Genomic DNA, 20,460 nt, shown 5'->3' on the forward strand with positions numbered 1-20,460 from the left:
CAGTGCATATACGTCGATAAACACCGTTGTGGAAAAAGACGAATCAGTTAATTATCCAACGGAATTTTAAACTCGATTGATCTTCCAGGGATGACCCAACATACTGAATTGAAAATAGGTGTGCCAATTATCACGTTGCGGAATTTTAATCAGCCAAAACTCTGCAACGGTACGCGACTCGCAGTTAAGAGATTGATGAAGAACGTAGTGTAAGTAAAGATTTTTACGTGGCCTTCCAAAGGTGAATAATTCCCATGATTCCGACCGATACACCATTTCGATTTAAAAGATTGCAATTTCCAATTCACTTGGCATTCGGAATCACAATCAATAATGCTCAAGGTTAACCTTTGGAAAAGTGTGGTTTAGACTGAGATGCGGATTTGTTCTCAGAACAAACCAGATATCTTTGTACTTATTTCAAAACCAAACTCATATGAAACGAATGCCTCGTTTTGTTAATAATTTATCATGTAACAGGATTATGCCACAGCAAAGCGTGGCAGGGTATAGCTAGTATATGTATACATAAGCAATTGTAAATATGTATATGTGTTTTGGTATATAAAAAATGCGCTGCTCAACGAAGGGACTAAAACCAACGATGAATGTTGCTCGCGAGAAAAGCCAAAGAATGTTTCTTTAAATTATAGAGAAGGATATTTTTGGTATGCATTTACATTCATACATATATACTGTACGAGTATGTATGTGCATATGCCTCACTTGTCACGATTCCTTGCGTTCGTAGCGAGGTATCTTACTTAGCGCCTCGTTGGTTGCCTACCTGTGTCACTAAATTTGTTTTCGCGATGACATTCGAAGCGAGTGAACATATCCAACAACAATTTATAACAACAGCCATTAAATGACCTTCAATATCGCGTACAGGTGCACTAAATATTTTATATAAAGACGGTGGAAAAACCCATCGTTAAACCAGTGATCACAGCGACTTCAAAATGTTAAGACAAGTTTTACTGAGTGTCCTTTTGATGGAAGCATTTTCCAGCAGTTTGCCGACAGCGCGTAAGTATTACAAACATACTACATACATACATACATATGTACAAATTTAAATCATGTGGATTGGGTGATGTACATAATCTTAATACGAATTTGCCAAAGCCTCCACATTTGAAGTGAATGGCGGTGCACATTAGACCGCATTATTGAGAATTTTTATTATAACTAAATAATGATAATTAAGGGTTTAATACTCTTCGGTGCTTTCTTTTGAAAAAGAAATCACTGAGTGATGTCTTGCCTGTAATTTGTTTGGTGTAAAAAAATAGTATTCGGGTGATGCGATTGCAGAATTATTTACGTGTAACTGAGGACGAATCTTAGGTACGGCCAATCTACAGCTACAAAAGAATGAGTACATTATAAAATGTTTTTGAATAAAAAAAATTTTTCTGGATTTCCACTAAGCATTAAGATGTGAAAAATTCTTTGAGGAAGCAAACTATTTTTATGAACACAATACCAGAGCTCGAATCGTCACATACGATATCGTATTACTCGTCACGTAAAAACACCATTTTCGCATTATGACATACGTGAGCGTACTCTTTATCCAATTCAGCTTATACGACTGACGGTATCACGTAATTTTCTTGCGTATGGTTTTCGATCCGTGAACGGATGTTACGATTCGAGCCCTGAAGTATTTTTTAATGTCCAATTTTGCCTTTAAATTTTTTGTCATTCAATGTCTAGTGGAAAACCGGCATTAGTTAAAATTTTTAGATTATCGTATTTCTGTCGTATACTTTTAATGAGACACCTCAATCAACTATAATAATACATGCATATTTATTATTATAAAAAAAATTCAATATTTTTCAGAGCTTAACTACCCTAATGATGCGGTCGATAAACGGAATTTCGGACGTTGCATTACGCCAAATGGCAGACGTGGTTCTTGCATAATTTTGCAAGAGTGCAAAAAGCTGTACACTTTGCTCTTGAGCCAACCACTACACGATGTGAATAGACTGTACTTGAGTCAGAGTCAATGTGGTTATCTTAATGGAAGAGTTTTGGTGAGTGCAATATTACTTCGTAAAACTGAAAACAAACGCTAAATAAAATTATACCTAATTTCCACTAGACATTAAATGATAAAAAAAGAAGAAATTAAAAAAAATTTCCACTAATAAACCGGTGAACTAACGTTAGTTAAGTCCGTTTCGCCATGCCAATTGTTTAAAGGTAGGCCATTTCTCCTCATTATTATCATTCCAATGTCTAATGTAAATTCGGTAGGCCTAATTCTAGAAGTCGCCGTGCCAACAAGATTTTTATTTTCACTACATTACTTTTTTCAGATATGCTGCCCTGAACAAAACACAAATTCTTCTATTCAGCCCCCAATTGCCAAGAAATCTGTGCCATCGTCTCAAGCTGTGAAAAAGGCTGTACTCTTAGATAAAACTTCTACGGAATATCCAAAAATAAGAAAATTACCACGTCCCGGCCAATGTGGACAGATGACATCAAGCCGAATTTATGGCGGTAACGCGACAAAGATTGATGAATATCCTTGGATGGCTTTGATAGAATACACAAAACGTAAGTTACATAATATAAGAGAAAATCTCATAGATAAAGAATGGAAGACATTCTTACGAGTTGTTAGGTCGAAGTATTTTTATGCAATCTATTTCGTTTTGGGTGGATACCTAACACTGTCTGATCAGTGTTACATTTCGATTTTATAAGTATAGTTTTCAACCGAATGTGACTTACTTACAATATTTTTAAAGTGATTGTGGGCTTCAGCTTGGCTACGACTGATGGTCCCTTGACGCCAGACTCGACGTCGCAAATATGAAATATTTAAACTAAAAGTCCAATGTCTAATTGAAACTACTTGGATTCGAAAGGGAATATCTGCTGAAATCGTTTTATTTTTTTCGAAAACCATTAACGTTTTATCTCCATAACCAGTTTTCGAAAATTGTAATTTTATCAACGCTTACGTTTTGGCTTTCCTTTTCAACCGTTGCCGCCAGAGAGAGAATGCACCATCTGAGCTTATCGGAGCTTGAATTACTGCCCGGTATAGTTTGTGTGCTCCCGCGTACGCGGTAGAAAGTATTCGACTAAAAGCCTGATTATGGCAACATAACTGAACTTAACGGAACGTAGAACTTAGAGAATCAAAACGAAACAGATTTCGACGTGGCATTAAGTTACGTTAAGTTTCGGCTGTTCAGTTATAAGCCACATCCATTTAACAGAATTTTTTAAGAGAGAGCCGTAAGTTCCGTTAAGTTGCCATAATCAGACCATTACTTGCCCATTTTCCATTTGCTTACGCGCATTTGCATTAGGAATGGAACTTTTCTAAGTATTAATCGAATTTAAAATGGATAATAACATAAAGGTATCGAAAATAGCCTGAGATCACCAAAACCAAAAGCATTTTAGTCAACACTTGTACAGTGAAATTACAGATTTTTAATTTTAATGTATTACCAAATACAACTAAAACTTTCTGGAGCTAAAAAAGAGCTAGATAATTTTGAAAAGAGCTAAAAAAAATATCTAGGAGCTAAATCCCAATTTTCGGAGCTAAATAGGAAAAAAAAAATCTATTAAGCTAGCTCCAAAAGCGCCAAAATGGCAACACAAAACTAGTTTGCTGCGAGAGTCGCCAAACTCACTCTCTCCGAGTTTTCTGCAACAACAATTGCTCGCTTTTTGCCAAACAAAATTTCTGCATAACACCGATCTTAGTCAAGAATGATAGGTTACAAGATTGCGCCGATCACAGATGATTTTTGAGAATAACTTTTGTGTGACGTCACACTGGTGCAATTGCGAGAGAGAAATGCCAAAACATGAGCAAGAATGGAAGAAGAAAAAAGATTGCAAGGAAAACGTAAACAAGTTGCACAAGTGTGACGTCATGCAAACAACGATTCTGTCAAATTCGTTAAGAGAGGAATAGCGGTCCGAGATCGGCGCAACCTTTGTATTCTCTCAATCGTGGATCTTAGGCACCTGTCACACCATCAATACGGATCGCGATATTTGGATCGTGCCGTGTAGCATTCATGAATCGAGATCAATATCACAAGATTTCTAAATATTTTGAAATCTATCAATATGGATCACGATCCAAATATCGCGATCCGAAACGCGATGGTGTGACAGGCGAATAAGACCCCTTTCAGACACGTCAAGTCTTGCTTTCAAGTGAGCTCGGTTCGTAGGCGAAGGAGGTGAGAAGAGAGGGGAAGGGTACATTCGTTTTACCTCCTTCGCATACGAACGAGCAGACTTGAAATCAAGACTTGACGTGTCTGAAAGGGGTCTAATTGGCGCGCAAATCCAAGTTTTCTCATACAAATGGAGGTACCTTTAATTGTTCGCAAGCTATTGGGAAAACTTTCATATGTTGGATTTGGATGTTGGAACTCAATGAAATGTCTCACGATTAGTTTAGTAGTTTACGAAAGCCAAAAGCCATTTCAATTTTCCCACAAAAAACATTTAATTTTTACAGACAGTCTAAGTAACATAAATCAAAATAACATAAATAAAATGTCTTTCTTTCCAGCATTCGGTCATACCGGTCATCACTGCGGCGGTTCGCTGATCAACTCTCGTTACGTTGTCACTGCTTCGCATTGCGTCAATGGTAGAGCTTTGCCTAGCGAATGGCAGATAACCTCAGTGCGCTTGGGCGAATGGGATACCACAACAAATCCCGATTGTGAAGTTGATGCACGCGGTGAAAAGGATTGTGCGCCAAGACATATCGATGTGCCCATTGAAAGTGCTATACCACATCCCCAATATGATCCTCATTCGATAAATCAAATTAACGACATCGCACTTTTGCGTTTGAAGGAAACCGTCACTTTCACAGACTTCGTACGACCCATTTGCTTGCCAGTGAATAGCAATTTACGTACCGCCACTTTCGATGATATCATCATGGATGTGGCTGGTTGGGGCAAAACAGAGTCAAAGTCCAGTAGTAATGTTAAATTGAAAGCTGAACTAACCGGAGTGTCGTTGGAGAAGTGTCGTCATGTCTATCGTCCTCAAAGTATTCTACTGGAGAGCACGCAAATGTGTGCTGGCGGTAAACAAGGTGTGGATTCCTGCAGAGGTGATTCGGGTGGACCACTCATTGGACTAGGCACGACAAGCAGAGGACGCACCTATTATTTTTTGATTGGCATCGTTTCATTTGGACCAGCGTCGTGTGGCTTAGAAGGTTGGCCAGGTGTTTATACCAGAGTAGGACATTTTGTGGATTGGATGCTGGAGACGATACAAATTTAAGTCTGAAAAGTAGTTAATAAGTGATTTGTTAAATATGGACTTAAATAATTCTTATGTATTTATTTACTTGTATATGCAAGTGTGTTTGTGTGTATGTGCTATGTATGCATACATATGTATGTACATATGTATGTGTGTAAATATTTGTTTGTGCTCTAGGGTTACTAGTCTGAGTTTTAGCTCGTTAAGCGAGATCTTTACAGTTTTACAAAAACTACCACTACCTGAGCTTTATTTTCCCTTCCTTTATTATTATTTATGACAAACGCTTTGTGCCACTCATTTTGCAGAAAAGGCATGTAAATAACACCTTTTGTGCAAAATAGTACACATTTTTGAATGCATAAAGGACAAACGAACAGCGAACAAGTTGAGTATACAATCAAATTTTCGTGGAATAGAAAGGTTGGGTTTAACTACTTAGGATTTAAATATTTATTTACATATTTACTGTTAAAATACATGCACATGTATGTATTTAGGTAGTTAGAAGTTGAGGTTTCCCAGGTATACATATGTATGTATATAATTAATGTTACAGTCAATAAATAAGTTTGTGACAAAGTTGGAAATTGTGAGTTTTAAATTGTTTCACCTGCTTTAAATGGTCCTTAGAGGATATTGAATATAAGCCCTCGATATGCATAACCTAAAGATAATTTCGGTAGGCTATCTGAAGTGAAGCCATTCTGAGAGACTTACCTAATGAGGGTTGAAAAAGGTCTGCCCTGCATGCTTCCTAGGCAGGGGTTTCCTATTTACAATTTACGCAAATGTACTTAAGTATATGCTTATATTATTAAGCATTACAAATAGGATTCAATAAGCATTTTAAGTCTTAATAAAACGTATCGAGGGCTTATATTCAATACTCTCTATCTGCAATTTTCACAAAAATTACTTTGTGATGTTACTACCCATCTGGGACTTACCCCTCATCACTTCCCTACAAGACGCGAATGACTAAAACTCCAACACATTCACAAGTAAAATTAACACATATGCAAAAATGTATATGCCAGTCGAGTCGGGTAGAACAGTGACAATGGCCCGTAGTCATAGTCAAAATAAAGTCGACTTTAAAGTTAGTAAATAATAAAGTTAGTTAATAATTTTCAATGGGATATCTGTCAAAAAGCTGCAACTAACTTTAAAGTCGACTTTATTTTGACTATGACTACGGGCCAATCATTTTACCTGTCATATCATTGACAATGCTGATAGAATACGATTTTTTTTCGGTGACTATCATTTGACCGGTCATATGATTGTCACTGATGATGGAAAGGTTCACAAGAAAAGAAAATATGTACACCATTATAAATCACAATAAAAAAAATCTAGAAGCGAAAGGACGCGGTCGAAAGTTTTACCGAGAAAGTGCTAAGAAATAAACCATAAGTATTTAGACAAAAAAACTAAAGTGTTTTAAAATTAAACAAAAAATTTTAATAATGTCNTCGAAAGTTTTACCGAGAAAGTGCTAAGAAATAAACGATAAGTATTTAGACAAAAAAACTAAAGTGTTTTAAAATTAAACAAAAAATTTTAATAATGTTACGAGCAGAGAAAAGCTCATGTTGTTTAATATGACGTCGAAACCCATCAATTGTGATCAGTCATATTTGACCAACTTTTATAGCAAGTATGATTTGTCAATACTGCCCTAAGATCCCATCAAGCATGATTATTCATTTGTGACCAATGTTTATATCATTGATGATTCACATGTATACGATTTTTTCCATCAAATTTTGCACATTGCCCTTAATATTTTGATAGAAACGTTCATACAAAGTAATGAAGAGTATTTCTGTCAGGATTGTCCGTCATTTTACCGGTCAAATGATTGTCACTGTTCTTGCAGGGTTATGTTAATTCTGACTTTGCAATTTAATAGTAGCCGTCATCGATTCGCCAACAGTTAGCGAGTGTCGAAACGAACGAACTCAATGAGGTACAACCAAACTCGCTATCGTCTATCCGTGCTAGCTAACTTTGTTGTTGCCTTCACATGCAAAATTCTTGTTTAAGCGACCGGAACTCAAACATAGCGAGCAAGAAGTGGCGAATCGATGATGGCTAGTAAATTCTTCTGTCAAGCGCTATACAAGGTTAGCAAATATCACCGATGACTGCTAAGTCTTAGGCGGATTTTTATATCAGAAGTTGAAGCGCGAAAATAAGTTTACGCGTCCTTCTTCGCCGTCAAATATTTTTTTCGCGGTCAACTTTTAAGCTCGCGCCTTTATGCGTGTCTAGTGACGATAAGCCCTCGATATTTGATCCAAACCTTAAATATATAAATTCCTTAAAGAAGTATGATTTTTATGAACTTCTTCAAAAGCCCTTTTGGAAGCTCTTCTTTGAGTAGTGAAATCAGAAGCTCTTCAATTTGTGCCACTGCGTACTAAAAAGGAAGGAGAAAGGAATGACTTTCAGAAGGGCCTTTTAGAAGAGATTTTAACTCCTTAAATTGTCTGCTGCGTAGATTGTGTAACCCCGCAGCCGTGTACCTGTTCAGGAGCTTGCACTATTTTGGCGTTCTGCCGGTTGAGGGGATTTAGTCAGAACTTACAGGAAGTCGTTGCTATTTAGTCTGTTCCAATAGCATTCCGTCTTACAGGATTTAGTCAGAACTTACAGGAAGTCGTTCCTATTGACATAAAACCTGTAAGTGGGAACACATTTGAGAGAGTAACTGAGCGACTGTTCCTAGTCAGAAGTTACAGGATTTAGTCCGGAGTTTTTTTCCTGTAAGTTCATGAAAAGTGTCAAACGATCAGCTGATTTGCATGTGCAAGCAAAAACAAACAGCGGTGAAAGCAGAGTACCTTATATTTGTAAAAAATGGAAGTAAACAACGAAATGTTTGAATATGTATAGATTTTAATAATTATTTAGTGATATTTCAGCTAAATCAGTGTTGTACAAATCACATGTAAACAAACCGACTGACGTTTTTACAGGAAATAGTGCTTTTTGCGTTCCTATGCACTTCTGCATCTGTTCTCCTTTTACTCTCATTTGAGAGAGTAAAATTGTAGTTTGACAGTTCCACAGGTTTTAGTCCGAAGTTCAAAGGAACAGACTTATTGACATAAAACCTGTAAGTGGGAACACTTTTGAGAGAGTAACTGAGAACTGTTCCTAGTCAGAAGTTACAGAATTGAGTCCGGAGTAGAGCTGGACATGGTACAGATATGTAAACATATTTAGTCTGTTCCTTTGAACTTCGGACTAAAACCTGTGGAACTGTCAAACTACAATTTTACTCTCTCAAATGAGAGTAAAAGGAGAACAGATGCAGAAGTGCATAGGAACGCAAAAAGCACTATTTCCTGTAAAAACGTCAGTCGGTTTGTTTACATGTCATTTGTACAACACTGATTTAGCTGAAATATCACTAAATAATTATTAAAATCTATACATATTCAAACATTTCGTTGTTTACTTCCATTTTTTTACAAATATAAGGTACTTTGCTTTCACCGCTGTTAGTTTTTGCTTGCACATGCAAATCAGCTGATCGTTTGACACTTTTCATGAACTTACAGGAAAAGAAACTCCGGACTAAATCCTGTAACTTCTGACTAGGAACAGTTGCTCAGTTACTCTCTCAAATGTGTTCCCACTTACAGGTTTTATGTCAATAGGAACGACTTCCTGTAAGTTCTGACTAAATCCTGTAAACCGGACTGCTATTGGAACAGACTATTAATTTCGGTCATTCGAGTTTTGCAGGTATGTTATTATGTGAACGATGTACGAAAAAACGCCTAACCATATGCTTATGCAGTAAAAAGTCAAAGAGAAAAATGTTGGAACTCGAAAGAAATGTTATCGCTATTCACAACCGTTAAAAATGTCAAAGAGATAAATGTTGGAACTCGAAAGAAATGTGATCGCTATTCACAACCGTTAAAAATGTATCTATTTGACGGTAAAAAAGAGCTTTGCCGAGTTATGCTATTTTTCTTATAAATTTATCTTTATCCCTGAAAGATAGACTTAAGTTGTTTTATCAAATGTCCAAATGTCCACAGATATGTACTTCTTCCAAAGTTTTTACTTTGACACTAAGGAAAACCAAAAAACTTTCCATTTTTTGGGTCATTTCACTTCGCTCGAAAATTATAAAACGGCAACGCCGCTTTCTATTAATTTCTGGTGGAAAAGTTAAGAAACATATCGTTTGCTTACATAAGAACTGTCAAATGATCAGCTGTTCGCCGGTTGGGCAATTTTTTTGATCGAATTTTTGCTTCGATTTGGTTGGTTTTATAATTCTGTATTAAAAATCTATGTAAAAATGATAAGAACCTGGTGCAGCACCTCATTTAATATGCTCAAAAGCGCAACGACGTTGCAGCAGCAAGTTCGGGTAAATATTCCCAATAAATTTCATTTAACTTTAATATAGATTTCTCATATTCCCGTCTTGTCCGCTTCTTGATTTGCAGACGACTTTTGTGTTGAAGAGAAAATATGATCCGTTGTTACACAAAATCAATGCAAAACCTAAAAAATTGCGCGCGAAGCATTTTATTTATGAGCTGGTAGAGGATACAAATACTAAACGCCGACCAAATTTAGAGGTTGTTCTGAAAACCTATGTAGAAGGTGTCGGTGATAAAGGCGATGTGGTTTCTGTAAGGCCCAATTTCGCTTACAACAAACTTTTGTTGCCTGGATTGGCAGTGTACAAGACAGAAGAAAATATGGCATTGTATGCCAAAACTGAGGAAGACAAGAAAACAGTACGCCATAGTTCAGCCTTTGCACAGCGCGTATGTATTTTACAAAATTGTTTTTTTTGTTGTATAAAAATAAATTGTGGTTTCAGACGGTCAATATCATTGAACGATTTACGCTTGCGGTAGTGATGAATAAGGATCAACCTTGGGTTGTTGAGCCATGGCATATAAAAGCATCCCTTCGCAAGGCAGGTATTCATTGTCCAGAAGAATGCATACAAATGCCAGAGGCTCGCATTGAGGGTCCTGATATGAATAAAGAGGCTAAGGAGTTTTATTGCACCATAACGGTGAATAATTTAGAGAAGGCGCGTTTACGTTGTCGAATTCATCACTGGAGTACAGATCCCAGCGAGCGGCTGCCGTATGTGGTTGAACATTGGAAAATGCCGGCGGAGCCTCTTTTCGGAAGTGAAGGCTCGAAAGAAGGAAGTGAAGCGAAAACCGATGACAAATTAGCTTAAGTTGACGGAGGTCAATAAATGCCTGTTATTAAAGTCAGTCGTTTGGGAAACCCCAGCAAACACAGTCTCCACCGTTAGAGAAATTTGGATTTCTACATTAGATAACTAGCGCATTTCTCTAATCGTTCTCGAGTCGATGACGGATGTTAGAGAACTATATTAGAATTCGTTTCGAGAACGATTAGAGAAACAACGCAAATTCAAGTAAATGTAAATAAGCAATATTCTAAATGAATGAATCATAATTTTTTTTTTTTATGTTCAAATAATTCATTATTATTTTATTGCAAATACATTTAATAAAAATTTTACAAAAAAGCGTTTTATTTAATAAAGCAAAATAGCAGTTTGAAATTCAAATTCGAATCCCATTAGAGATCAACATTAGAATTCGATTAGAGAATTAATATTTTCTCGAGTCAAGAACTATGTCCCATTTTTGTAGAGATCGCTATGATTCTCGATAGTTTTTCGAGTCGATCTAAAACGTTTGAGATTGGAGAATGTGGCTAGCTCTCCAATCATTATCCAATCGATAATTAACCTCAATGTTTGCTGGAACGATCCATTTTGAATTTCCGTGCTTGTATCAAAATCCAAGTTTTTATGAAAGTGGGCTTTTGAAACTTTTACCTCCGGCATGTTATTTATACTAAAGGAGGGTTCACAAGCTTTTGACAGTCGATTTACGATGCCATTCAGGTTCTGTAATTATGTATCACCTATATATATTCTTATTCAACACCTAGGATATCACTGACAAATTTAAAGGGCCCAGGACGACGGTAAAATTCAAAACTCTAAAAATTTTTTGATGCGATTTCTGAAATGAATGATCCAAATTAGCCGGTATAGATATTTATGTATTTTTGTACTAAAAGTGTTAAGAAAGCTTTAGTTTAAAAGCGTGATAATAAATGCCTTTGACCATGAAAAGGCGCCAATTTTAAAAGATTATTGCATTTCGACTACGGCTAATAAAGCCCTTGGTCGGATATTGTGAAAGGTTGTGCTATACCTTAAAAATTACTGTTTTTCCACGGGTCACTGTACGAAGCTATGAGTAGAGTAAGGCCCATTAATTACTTATAAATTACCATGGGTTATCAGGTCTCTAGCAATACAAGAATAATTTTTGTTTTTCGCGAAGTTCTTTAAATAAATTTTGAGCTAAATACTGAGGTATATTCATGAACATCACGTTTTATTTTTTACTTAAGTTTAAATACTTAGTATCTGCAAGTATTTCTTTAATGTATTCACCCGAACCTTGGGGGGTTATTACTAGTTATTTCTAAATATTCACCCCTATTGCGAGTGTCGGCTAGTAGTACATAAACGACTGTTAGTCGATTATCGATTATCCGTGGTATATTCAAAGTCAATTTCCTGTCCAATAAGTGCGTGTTTCCATGGTATTGTGAATGTCGATTTCTCGTTTAATAAGCGACTGAATAGTTTATAGTCGCTCATCCTTTTACAAATAAACAGCTGTAGAAGGATGAGATTAAAAATTGTTCAGTCGCTTATTAAACGAGAAATCGAGATTCACAATACCATGGAAAAGCGGCAATCGAATAAGTCGTTTATCTACTACNTTTTAAAAGATTATTGCATTTCGACTACGGCTAATAAAGCCCTTGGTCGGATATTGTGAAAGGTTGTGCTATACATATATAGGGGTGAATGTTACAAAGGAACGTCCAATAAGCGCAACAAAGAAAGTGAAACCTATTTAGGTTCCGCTCATTAAATAAGAGAAATAAAAGGAACTGATGCTTTAAATTAATGCGTTTAAGTAAACACACTGGATCCATCGTAGTCCGATTTCGTAAAATCTACGAAAATGCGATCGCCGGATCCGCATTCATAGTGCACATACATATGTTATATCGTAGCTTTTTCAAATTCAGTGATAACGTTTTGAAAATAATTTGACCCTACGAATTCAGAGATTCTCCCGATTATGCCACCTTTGTCAATCCTTTATGAAGTGGATTTTAATAGATACTCAGACNGTAAAATCTACGAAAATGCGATCGCCGGATCCGCATTCATAGTGCACATAACTACATATGTTATATCGTAGCTTTTTCAAATTCAGTGATAACGTTTTGAAAATAATTTGACCCTACGAATTCAGAGATTCTCCCGATTATGACACCTTTGTCAATCCTTTATGAAGTGGATTTTAATAGATACTCAGACAGGTTCTGCAGTTCGCTCAGAAATGAATTATAGAACCAAACTGATCATTTCTTATGCTTATCCTGAGGAGGCGATCATACATATAGAGTAGCAAAAAGGTTTCCGGGACGTACGAAATGAAAGGATAAATATCAGTACCGAAAATAAATTACCACTTCCTGAAACCAAAAGTTATGCGTATTTTGATTACTGGCAAATACTCATTAAAAAATGCATTTTTTTTTTATAAAAAATGTTCTTCGAATGTATTTCATATTTTTTATAATTATGCTTGGGCGAAACTCAGAGCATTGCACATTTTAAAGTGCGTATGCTGCTCGCTTCCGTATAATAGTCTCATATTTATGCAATAAATTGTATAGAACATGAGATAATTAGAAACAAATTGTATTAAACTTAAATGAAACTCAAGACAAGCATATCAAAAAATTTGATTGTGAACTACCGCATACTGTTAACTGCTAAAATAAACAAAACAAGTTAAGGAATTTTTATATCTAATGCACGCCTTTAAGTTCAACTTCGAAGACGAGTGTACTGTTTGGCGGGATTGTTGGTGGGGATCCACGTGCGCCATATGCCATGTGTGGAGGACAAGTGATGCGGCGTTTGCCGCCAACCTTCATACCCACAACTCCTACATCCCAGCCTTTAATTACTTCACCACGGCCGAGACCAAATTTAAATCCGGTACCTGTCTTTAAACTGTCGAACACCTTGTTATTGGACTTCAGACGACCTTCGTAGTATACTTGAGCCCGTTTGCCTGACTTTGCTTCTTGTCCATTGCCAACGCGTATATCCTCAATTTTTACACCTCCGGTGATAACACGTTCACCGCCAGCTTTCTGTTGTTGCTTTTGTTGCGGTTGTTCATTTTTATTAGCCTTTTTATCTTTCTTGCTTTTCTTTTCAGCTGAGCCCTCTTTTGCAACACCATTTTGCTGTTTCTGTGGTTTGTCCAACTTCGGGTGTTTGGCTTTGGGTTGCTGGACTTCCTCATCCTCGCTCTCTTCCTCCTCTTCATCGTCTTCATCGTCATCATCTTGCTCTGTAAAAAAAAATGAAGAATGTAATTAAAATTACCCTGAATTTATTACATTCTTATGATACACATACCTTCATCATCCTCATCGTCATCGTCTTCGTCCTCGTCGTCATCTTCAACTTCGGCTATTTGAAAAGTATTTTTACAGCATTAATTTTTTTTTTTTAATAAAGTGTCAACCATACCTAAATTTTCGCCGTTGAAATCACTATCATCTTCATCATCATCATCTTCCTCTTCGTTGCTTGCTACTTGTTTTTTAGCATTGCCAGCTTTTTTTGCATTGGCTTTCTTATTCAGAGCCTGGCGCAGATCTTGCACCTCTTCTTCTTCCACTTCAGACTCATCATCGTCCTCATCGTCCATGAAATTGAATTTATCAATGAGATAACCAGTGAGACTAACATTACCACTGCCTATAAAAGAATATGAAAATCACAATTATACATATATATTTAGACCTTCATTAGCACTTACCAATGCTCTGAAAGCAAATTTCATCTCCTTCGCCAAAGTTCAGATCTAACATGACTTGTTCGCAGCTGCCATTGCGCAATGTGCAAATTAAGAACTTTTGATTATCATGATTAATGTAAATTTGGTTCGCTCCTCCATCCGATACAGAGTCGGTGTCCAATGACGCCAAGGAAATGTGGAAAGGTTTGCTTGTTGTTTGAGTATATTTACGGTTGGGCTTGAGATTTAATCCTAGGTTTAAAAAATTATTTTATATAAAACACTTTCCAAAGATGGCGCAAGGTTCCAATAACCCGCTCAAAATGAAAAAAACACGTGGTGAAATTTTAAGCATTGAACCTATAATCTGCTATTAAATCCACTAAACAAACTTACCCCAAAACATTTTGCTATTACTTGGTAATATTAATACACTGTAAAATGAAATTAATTAAGACTTTTCTTAGGCAAAACTTTTTCCACGATGCCGGCAGCGAAACGAAAATAAAAATTCCTTCGCAGCTGAATGCGAGTGAACGAACGCGAGGATGTGCCGCGTGAAATTTAACAGTGTTGCCAGAATTTTTTTGTACCCCATCCCCATATCAGGCCGCAGTTATCCCCAAAAAATCCCAATTTTTCTTTTGAATCCCCATTTAAATCCCTTTTAGTAAGAAATAAAAAAAGCATGTATTCACATTTGTGTTAGTTCATTTTAATCCAGTTTTCATTTTAATACAGTTTTCATTTTAACACAGTTTTCATTTTATTACAGTTTTGAATACTTTTCTCTAAACATTTTCACAAATTTATATATGTATATGTACATACGTACATATGTACATATATGCATGAGGTCATTTGGTTATAAGTACAACTATGGTCAGAGATTTAGCACCAAAATTCAAAGTTATATGTTTTTGCAACATATGTTTATTTATTTATTTTTATTAATTTTGCTTTAAAATATAATTCAATCTACAACAGAAACAGCATAAATAAAAGTTTGACATCAAAAAGTAATCAAACTTTTTTAGTGTAATAAAGTAGAAGTATCAAATAGCTAAAGAATACCGTTTATTTTTTAGAATTTCTTTCGTGGAGGTTGTTGCGGAAATGGTTGGTTCAGTGAAAGCCAATCAAAGCAGACATCTGCGCCGAATAATGCTTTGACGACATTAGGAAAACCTTACAAACATAACGCGCAAAAAGGATGTACTATTAAAATCTTTATTCGAGAAATTTTTGTGGGCAGCCCAAAAAATATATGTTTTAATTTCAACATCAAAGCTTTAAACCAAACAAAATCCCCACATCCGCAAACGAAAAAATCTATCCCCAATTGGTTTCATAAATCCCCAAAATGGGGCGAAATCTTCATGTTTGGCAACTCTAAAATTGACAGCGCAGAAACAGAGTTGCATCAGAGCCAGGGCTGCCAACATCACTCAATTCGTGCACTATTTGCCATCAGTGTTGCCGTCTGACCCCTTTGGTGGCTAAATTTAGCAACCACATAATTTTTTTGGCCACTTAAATTTAAAATTGCCCCGAGCCCTTTTTTTTGCCCTTTGGAGAATTTATTTATACTTGGCATGAAAAAGTTGTATATGCTTAATTTGATCTCTTTTTTTTCATTTATGTAAGAAATGAGTTTTTAAACTAAGAAAGATTGATATATATACATATATGTATTGTATGTTCTTTAGTTTTTTATACATACATACTGTAAAAGTGTTAGGGCTGTTTACTTATCTCTTAACGATCTATCTATAGTTTAAAATAGATAAGTGTATGGCCGTTAATATGCTTAATTTGTTAAATGGCCCATCAAGTCGATTGACCATGTATTTATGTTCTTGTGATGTGATTGTACAAGCTGCTGGTGCGACTTCAAAAACTATTTGAAAATGTTATGATTGAACCAGCATGCTGGTGTCGTGAGTGATGAAATTAGCTCAATTTTCTAAGTAAAAAGTGTGTTGGCGAAAATTTCTTGCACTATATTAGTAGAAGCCGTGTTTGTGGAAGATTAAGTTCTCGATATTGTAGTTGTGAATTAAAAAAAAAAAACAATGTTTGACAAATGATGGTACAATCAACAATTGATGGAGCCGAGCAAGCTGGTGTCGTATATTTCCCCTTTTATACAAAAAGGTTTTTGGTTGGAGAAAATCTTTGTTTTTTTTCCAGAGTTCATTGTTTTTCTATACCATANGTAGTTGTGAATTAAAAAAAAAAAACAATGTTTGACAAATGATGGTACAATCAACAATTGATGGAGCCGAGCAAGCTGGTGTCGTATATTTCCCCTTTTATACAAAAAGGTTTTTGGTTGGAGAAAATCTTTGCTTTTTTTCCAGAGTTCATTGTTTTTCTATACCATTACTTATTGTAAGTAAAAAATTTTAGCTACCATTTTTAGCCACAATGACTTTTTTTAGCTCTTTTGTGGCCCTTTTTTAAAGGAATTTGGCTACCACTAAAAGAATATGCGGCAACACTGTTTTCCATATTTTTTCAACATGGGCCAGGCTAGCCAGCTTATTTTTGAGAATTCCCCGATTTCGACAGTGAAATTCTCCGATTATGCCCGAAATTTCGTAAAATTTCCCGCGCATAAGCACCTCTCCTTATTTTCAAACAAAAAAGTTGGGGTGTTCACAGTTCGTTCCAAATAGTTGGGGTGTTCACAGTTCGTTCCAAATAGCGTCTCAAAATGTAGACGTCTACATTTTAAGACGTTTTCTAACCGTAAAATCTATGGTGTTGTTGTTTCCCATACAAAATTGGAAAACGACGCCGTCTACATTTTGTCACACTCAAAGATATGTTTTTTACGCGTCTACATTTTGCAACCTCGCAGCAGGGTTGCATTATGGCAATACTAATCGCATTTTTTTTATTTATTGGGCACGTTTTCTGTATTTGCATTTAATTTGAGCGCAATTTCTGATGAAAAGAAACAAATCAACGAAAAGAAATAACAAATATTAGGAATTGGTAATTAAGTTAAATAATTACAATTTTTCAGAAACAAAATCGAAAGGCGACATATAAAAAAGCACGCAAAGAAGAAATGTCTGGCAACACCAGCAAAGTTTTGAGACGATTTTGCGACCACTGCTAGAAAGGGGTGCTCACAGTTTGATGCTAAAGATGTCTCAAAATGTAGACGTCTACATTTTCAGACACAATTTGGAACGAACTGTGAACACCCCAAGTGTATATTTATTTTGATATACTGCTGGTCTTTCTGGTTATTTTATTTTTAAATGTAATTCATCTATGCAACCAAACTTTTATAAAGTTGGTTGACAAATAAAGAATAAAACATGTACATATAATAGTTGTGCTTAATGAGCTGCTTTAGGTTACGCCAGGTTAAGATATCTCACAAAATTGTGTTTCATGAGGATTTTCTGCACCAGCTTTTTCGATGGAGTAACTTCGAGCAAGAAAACACACACACACAATTTACAAGTGACGAATTGAACTGTCTAGCCATAGTTGCCAACTTCGTGATTTTAGCACTAGATTGAGTGCTTTTTGAAAATTAAAACGCAAAAAAAAAAATTGTTTAGTGCCGAGTGCCTTTTTTAGTGCTCTTCTTCTGAACTCAAATTTCTCATAGATAGTTAAAACACGAAATAATTTGAAATATTTAAAGCTGTAGCAGCACTGAATTTAAAAGAATCTGCATTCATTTTTTCGTTTGTTGCGATTAGATTTTTCTTTCTCTAAATATGCCAGTTTTAATCTGCAGTACCTACTTCGGTATTACTTCGTTAGCATGAGAAAACGTTTTGTGTATTGATTTATACTTATAAATATTATTTTATTTTTTTTTTTACTTTTGTTAAATACAAACTGTTATGAAAAAAGTATCCTTTCGTATAAATAAAAATTAGTGCTTTTAGTACGGTAAAACGCTCTTTTCCCAATTTTGGTGCTTTTTGAATCTCAGAAGTTGGCAATAATGTGTCGAGCAATCAACCCTGCAAAAATTGCGACTACTCTATGCATACATGTAAAGAGTACTCCCTAAGGACCAAGGAGTGCTCCAAAATTAACCACAATTCATATAAAAAATATGGTCCTATTAACATTGCGATGTCCTAGGGCAAGACCATATACTCCATCTCTGCATTACATCAGAGTAGCACAAAACTACTCCAACATATTAACAATGGCATTGTTGTTATATGTTTTCGTTTGTGCACGCTTTTGTTCTTCACTTTTCAAATGCTTTTTCGAAATTAATAAAAACCAAGACAAAAATTAAAAATTACATGTTGCCTCTGACGGCATTCGAACCCGAACATGCTGGGAGCTAAGAACTAACAGCGAGCATCTCTACACGTTCAGCTACAGCCAGACATGCAAATGTGCTTTCAAATGCTCAACTTCAATCACATTTCGTTAAAACACGAGCAGTGATCGGATAACAAACAATAAGCTGGCGCAGAGACACGAGTTGGTCATGACAGAGGAACACTTTTGTAAGTACTCCAATTTACCACAATAGACTACATGGTCCAACGATTTTTGCAGGGAAGTGTATTGAGCATTTCCGCCTGAAAAGTGTTTCATGAGATTTATGATTTGAGTTGCTGTAACTGGCTCTATGGTTTTTTTGACAGCTGCTCTATTCTGCTCTAACTGGAGCTGCTCTGCACTTTTTTCGGTTTCATTAAACACAACTAATTAGTCTGTTCCAATAGCAGGCCGGTTTACAGGATTTAGTCAGAACTTACAGGAAGTCGTTCCTATTGAAATAAAACCTGTAAGTGGGAACACGTTTGAGAGAGTAACTGAGCAACTGAATCCTAGTCAGAAGTGTAAACAAACCGACTGACGTTTTTACAGGAAATAGTGCTTTTTGCGTTCCTATGCACTTCTGCATCTGTTCTCCTTTTACTCTCATTTGAGAGAGTAAAATTGTAGTTTGACAGTTCCACAGGTTTTAGTCCGAAGTTCAAAGGAACAGACTAAACTTCTGACTAGGATCAGTTGCTCAGTTACTCTCTCAAACGTGTTCCCACTTACAGGTTTTATTTCAATAGGAACGACTTCCTGTAAGTTCTGACTAAATCCTGTAAACCGGACTGCTATTGGAACATACTATTTGTATATTACAAAACTAGCAAAAAACCTTTTTTAGCGCTATGTTGATAAAGAAGAAAAAATGGGGGGCCAGTGTGCTTAGGCCGACTTAGACCAAACGGCGCTGAGGCATTTGTTTTTAGCGACGAAAATTCAGACCCCGATTAAAAATGAGAAGAATTGTCTGAGCTCAGTAGGTCTGAAAAAGCTTGTGAAATTAAGTTCATATTCGGCAATATATTTTTACAAATAAAACAAACACATAAACTAAATCGAATTGTATTTTTTAATTTGGTTTGGTTTGGTTTGGTAAACTCACTTGTACATAACCAACTAGATGACATGTGTGAGCGAGTGAACATACTGTAAGGCAAATGCGCCCATGTGTGTACAAGAAAGGGATGCACTATCACACGCCCGGAGAAGTGGTCACTTTTTAAACGGACGAAAAGTTTTAGTCAGTTTTCCCACTAATTTAACCGATAATCATAGGTCAGGCTTCTTGCAGGGAGTGGCGCAACTTTATTAGGAAATTATCTCCTATACCCTTTCGTTTTGACATCCTTATGTACCAAAAAGCAATAACAAAATACACGGGACTTTTACGGTGACCATATTTATGGCAGCCGAACCCGGGACAAAAAATAATTTTGCCAATTTTCTCCACAAAAGCTAGATTTAGTGATGTTCCGATACCAGTACTTAGAAGTTAATACTCGAGTACCTCTACCAAGTACCGAGTATTTTTTGTACTTCGATACGCGTGTACAAGTAATTCATGGGTATCGAGTACAAAGTGCAAGTATTTACTTGTTTGCTAAATCAACTGAAAATAGATCTGTGTTGTAGTTTTTGAAAAAAAAAGATTCAAGATGTGAACCACTCGATTTCGCTAGGGCTAAGGAAAGTGGAGAACAAAAAGCGTATCGGATTAGAGGTGGATGTGGGGGCAGCCTATAATTTGCGGAAGCGTCGTCTATAGATGGTTTTGAAACCGAAAAATCAAACACAAATATACAATGAGCTTTCTCATCACATAACATCTCCTATTTCAGCACTTCCAACTAACCCCATTTCCAAATAGAAGGATATGAAAGGGCATTTTCAGCTCTTC

General features: G+C 36.0%; 3 protein-coding genes across 3 annotated transcripts; 2 read left to right on the plus strand and 1 right to left on the minus strand.

Moving 5' to 3' along the window:
• Nucleotides 1-660: 660 nt before the first annotated feature.
• LOC108368998 (serine protease easter-like) lies at nucleotides 661-5,844 on the plus strand. Its single transcript, XM_017623962.1, has 4 exons — nucleotides 661-1,029; nucleotides 1,852-2,048; nucleotides 2,334-2,577; nucleotides 4,574-5,844. Exons 1-4 carry the CDS (start codon nucleotides 963-965, stop codon nucleotides 5,305-5,307), a joined length of 1,242 nt encoding a protein of 413 aa, XP_017479451.1. The 5' UTR covers nucleotides 661-962; the 3' UTR covers nucleotides 5,308-5,844.
• A 3,665-nt stretch (nucleotides 5,845-9,509) lies between these two features.
• Nucleotides 9,510-10,773, plus strand: mRpL9 (mitochondrial ribosomal protein L9). The gene is made up of 3 exons (XM_017623964.1): nucleotides 9,510-9,691; nucleotides 9,771-10,097; nucleotides 10,154-10,773. The coding sequence occupies exons 1-3, from the start codon at nucleotides 9,620-9,622 to the stop codon at nucleotides 10,526-10,528; spliced, it is 774 nt and encodes a 257-aa protein (XP_017479453.1). The 5' UTR covers nucleotides 9,510-9,619; the 3' UTR covers nucleotides 10,529-10,773.
• A 2,334-nt stretch (nucleotides 10,774-13,107) lies between these two features.
• Fkbp39 (FK506-binding protein 39kD) lies at nucleotides 13,108-14,801 on the minus strand. Its single transcript, XM_017623963.1, has 5 exons — nucleotides 14,637-14,801; nucleotides 14,262-14,492; nucleotides 13,970-14,200; nucleotides 13,856-13,909; nucleotides 13,108-13,787 (listed from the first exon to the last, which is right to left on the minus strand). The coding sequence occupies exons 1-5, from the start codon at nucleotides 14,644-14,646 to the stop codon at nucleotides 13,234-13,236; spliced, it is 1,080 nt and encodes a 359-aa protein (XP_017479452.1). The 5' UTR covers nucleotides 14,647-14,801; the 3' UTR covers nucleotides 13,108-13,233.
• Nucleotides 14,802-20,460: the final 5,659 nt, after the last annotated feature.

This window comes from Rhagoletis zephyria, unplaced genomic scaffold (genome assembly GCF_001687245.7).
Source record: "Rhagoletis zephyria isolate East Lansing unplaced genomic scaffold, Rhagoletis_zephyria_1.1 Rzeph_scaffold_03454, whole genome shotgun sequence".
In the NCBI taxonomy this organism is placed as follows: domain Eukaryota; kingdom Metazoa; phylum Arthropoda; class Insecta; order Diptera; family Tephritidae; genus Rhagoletis; species Rhagoletis zephyria.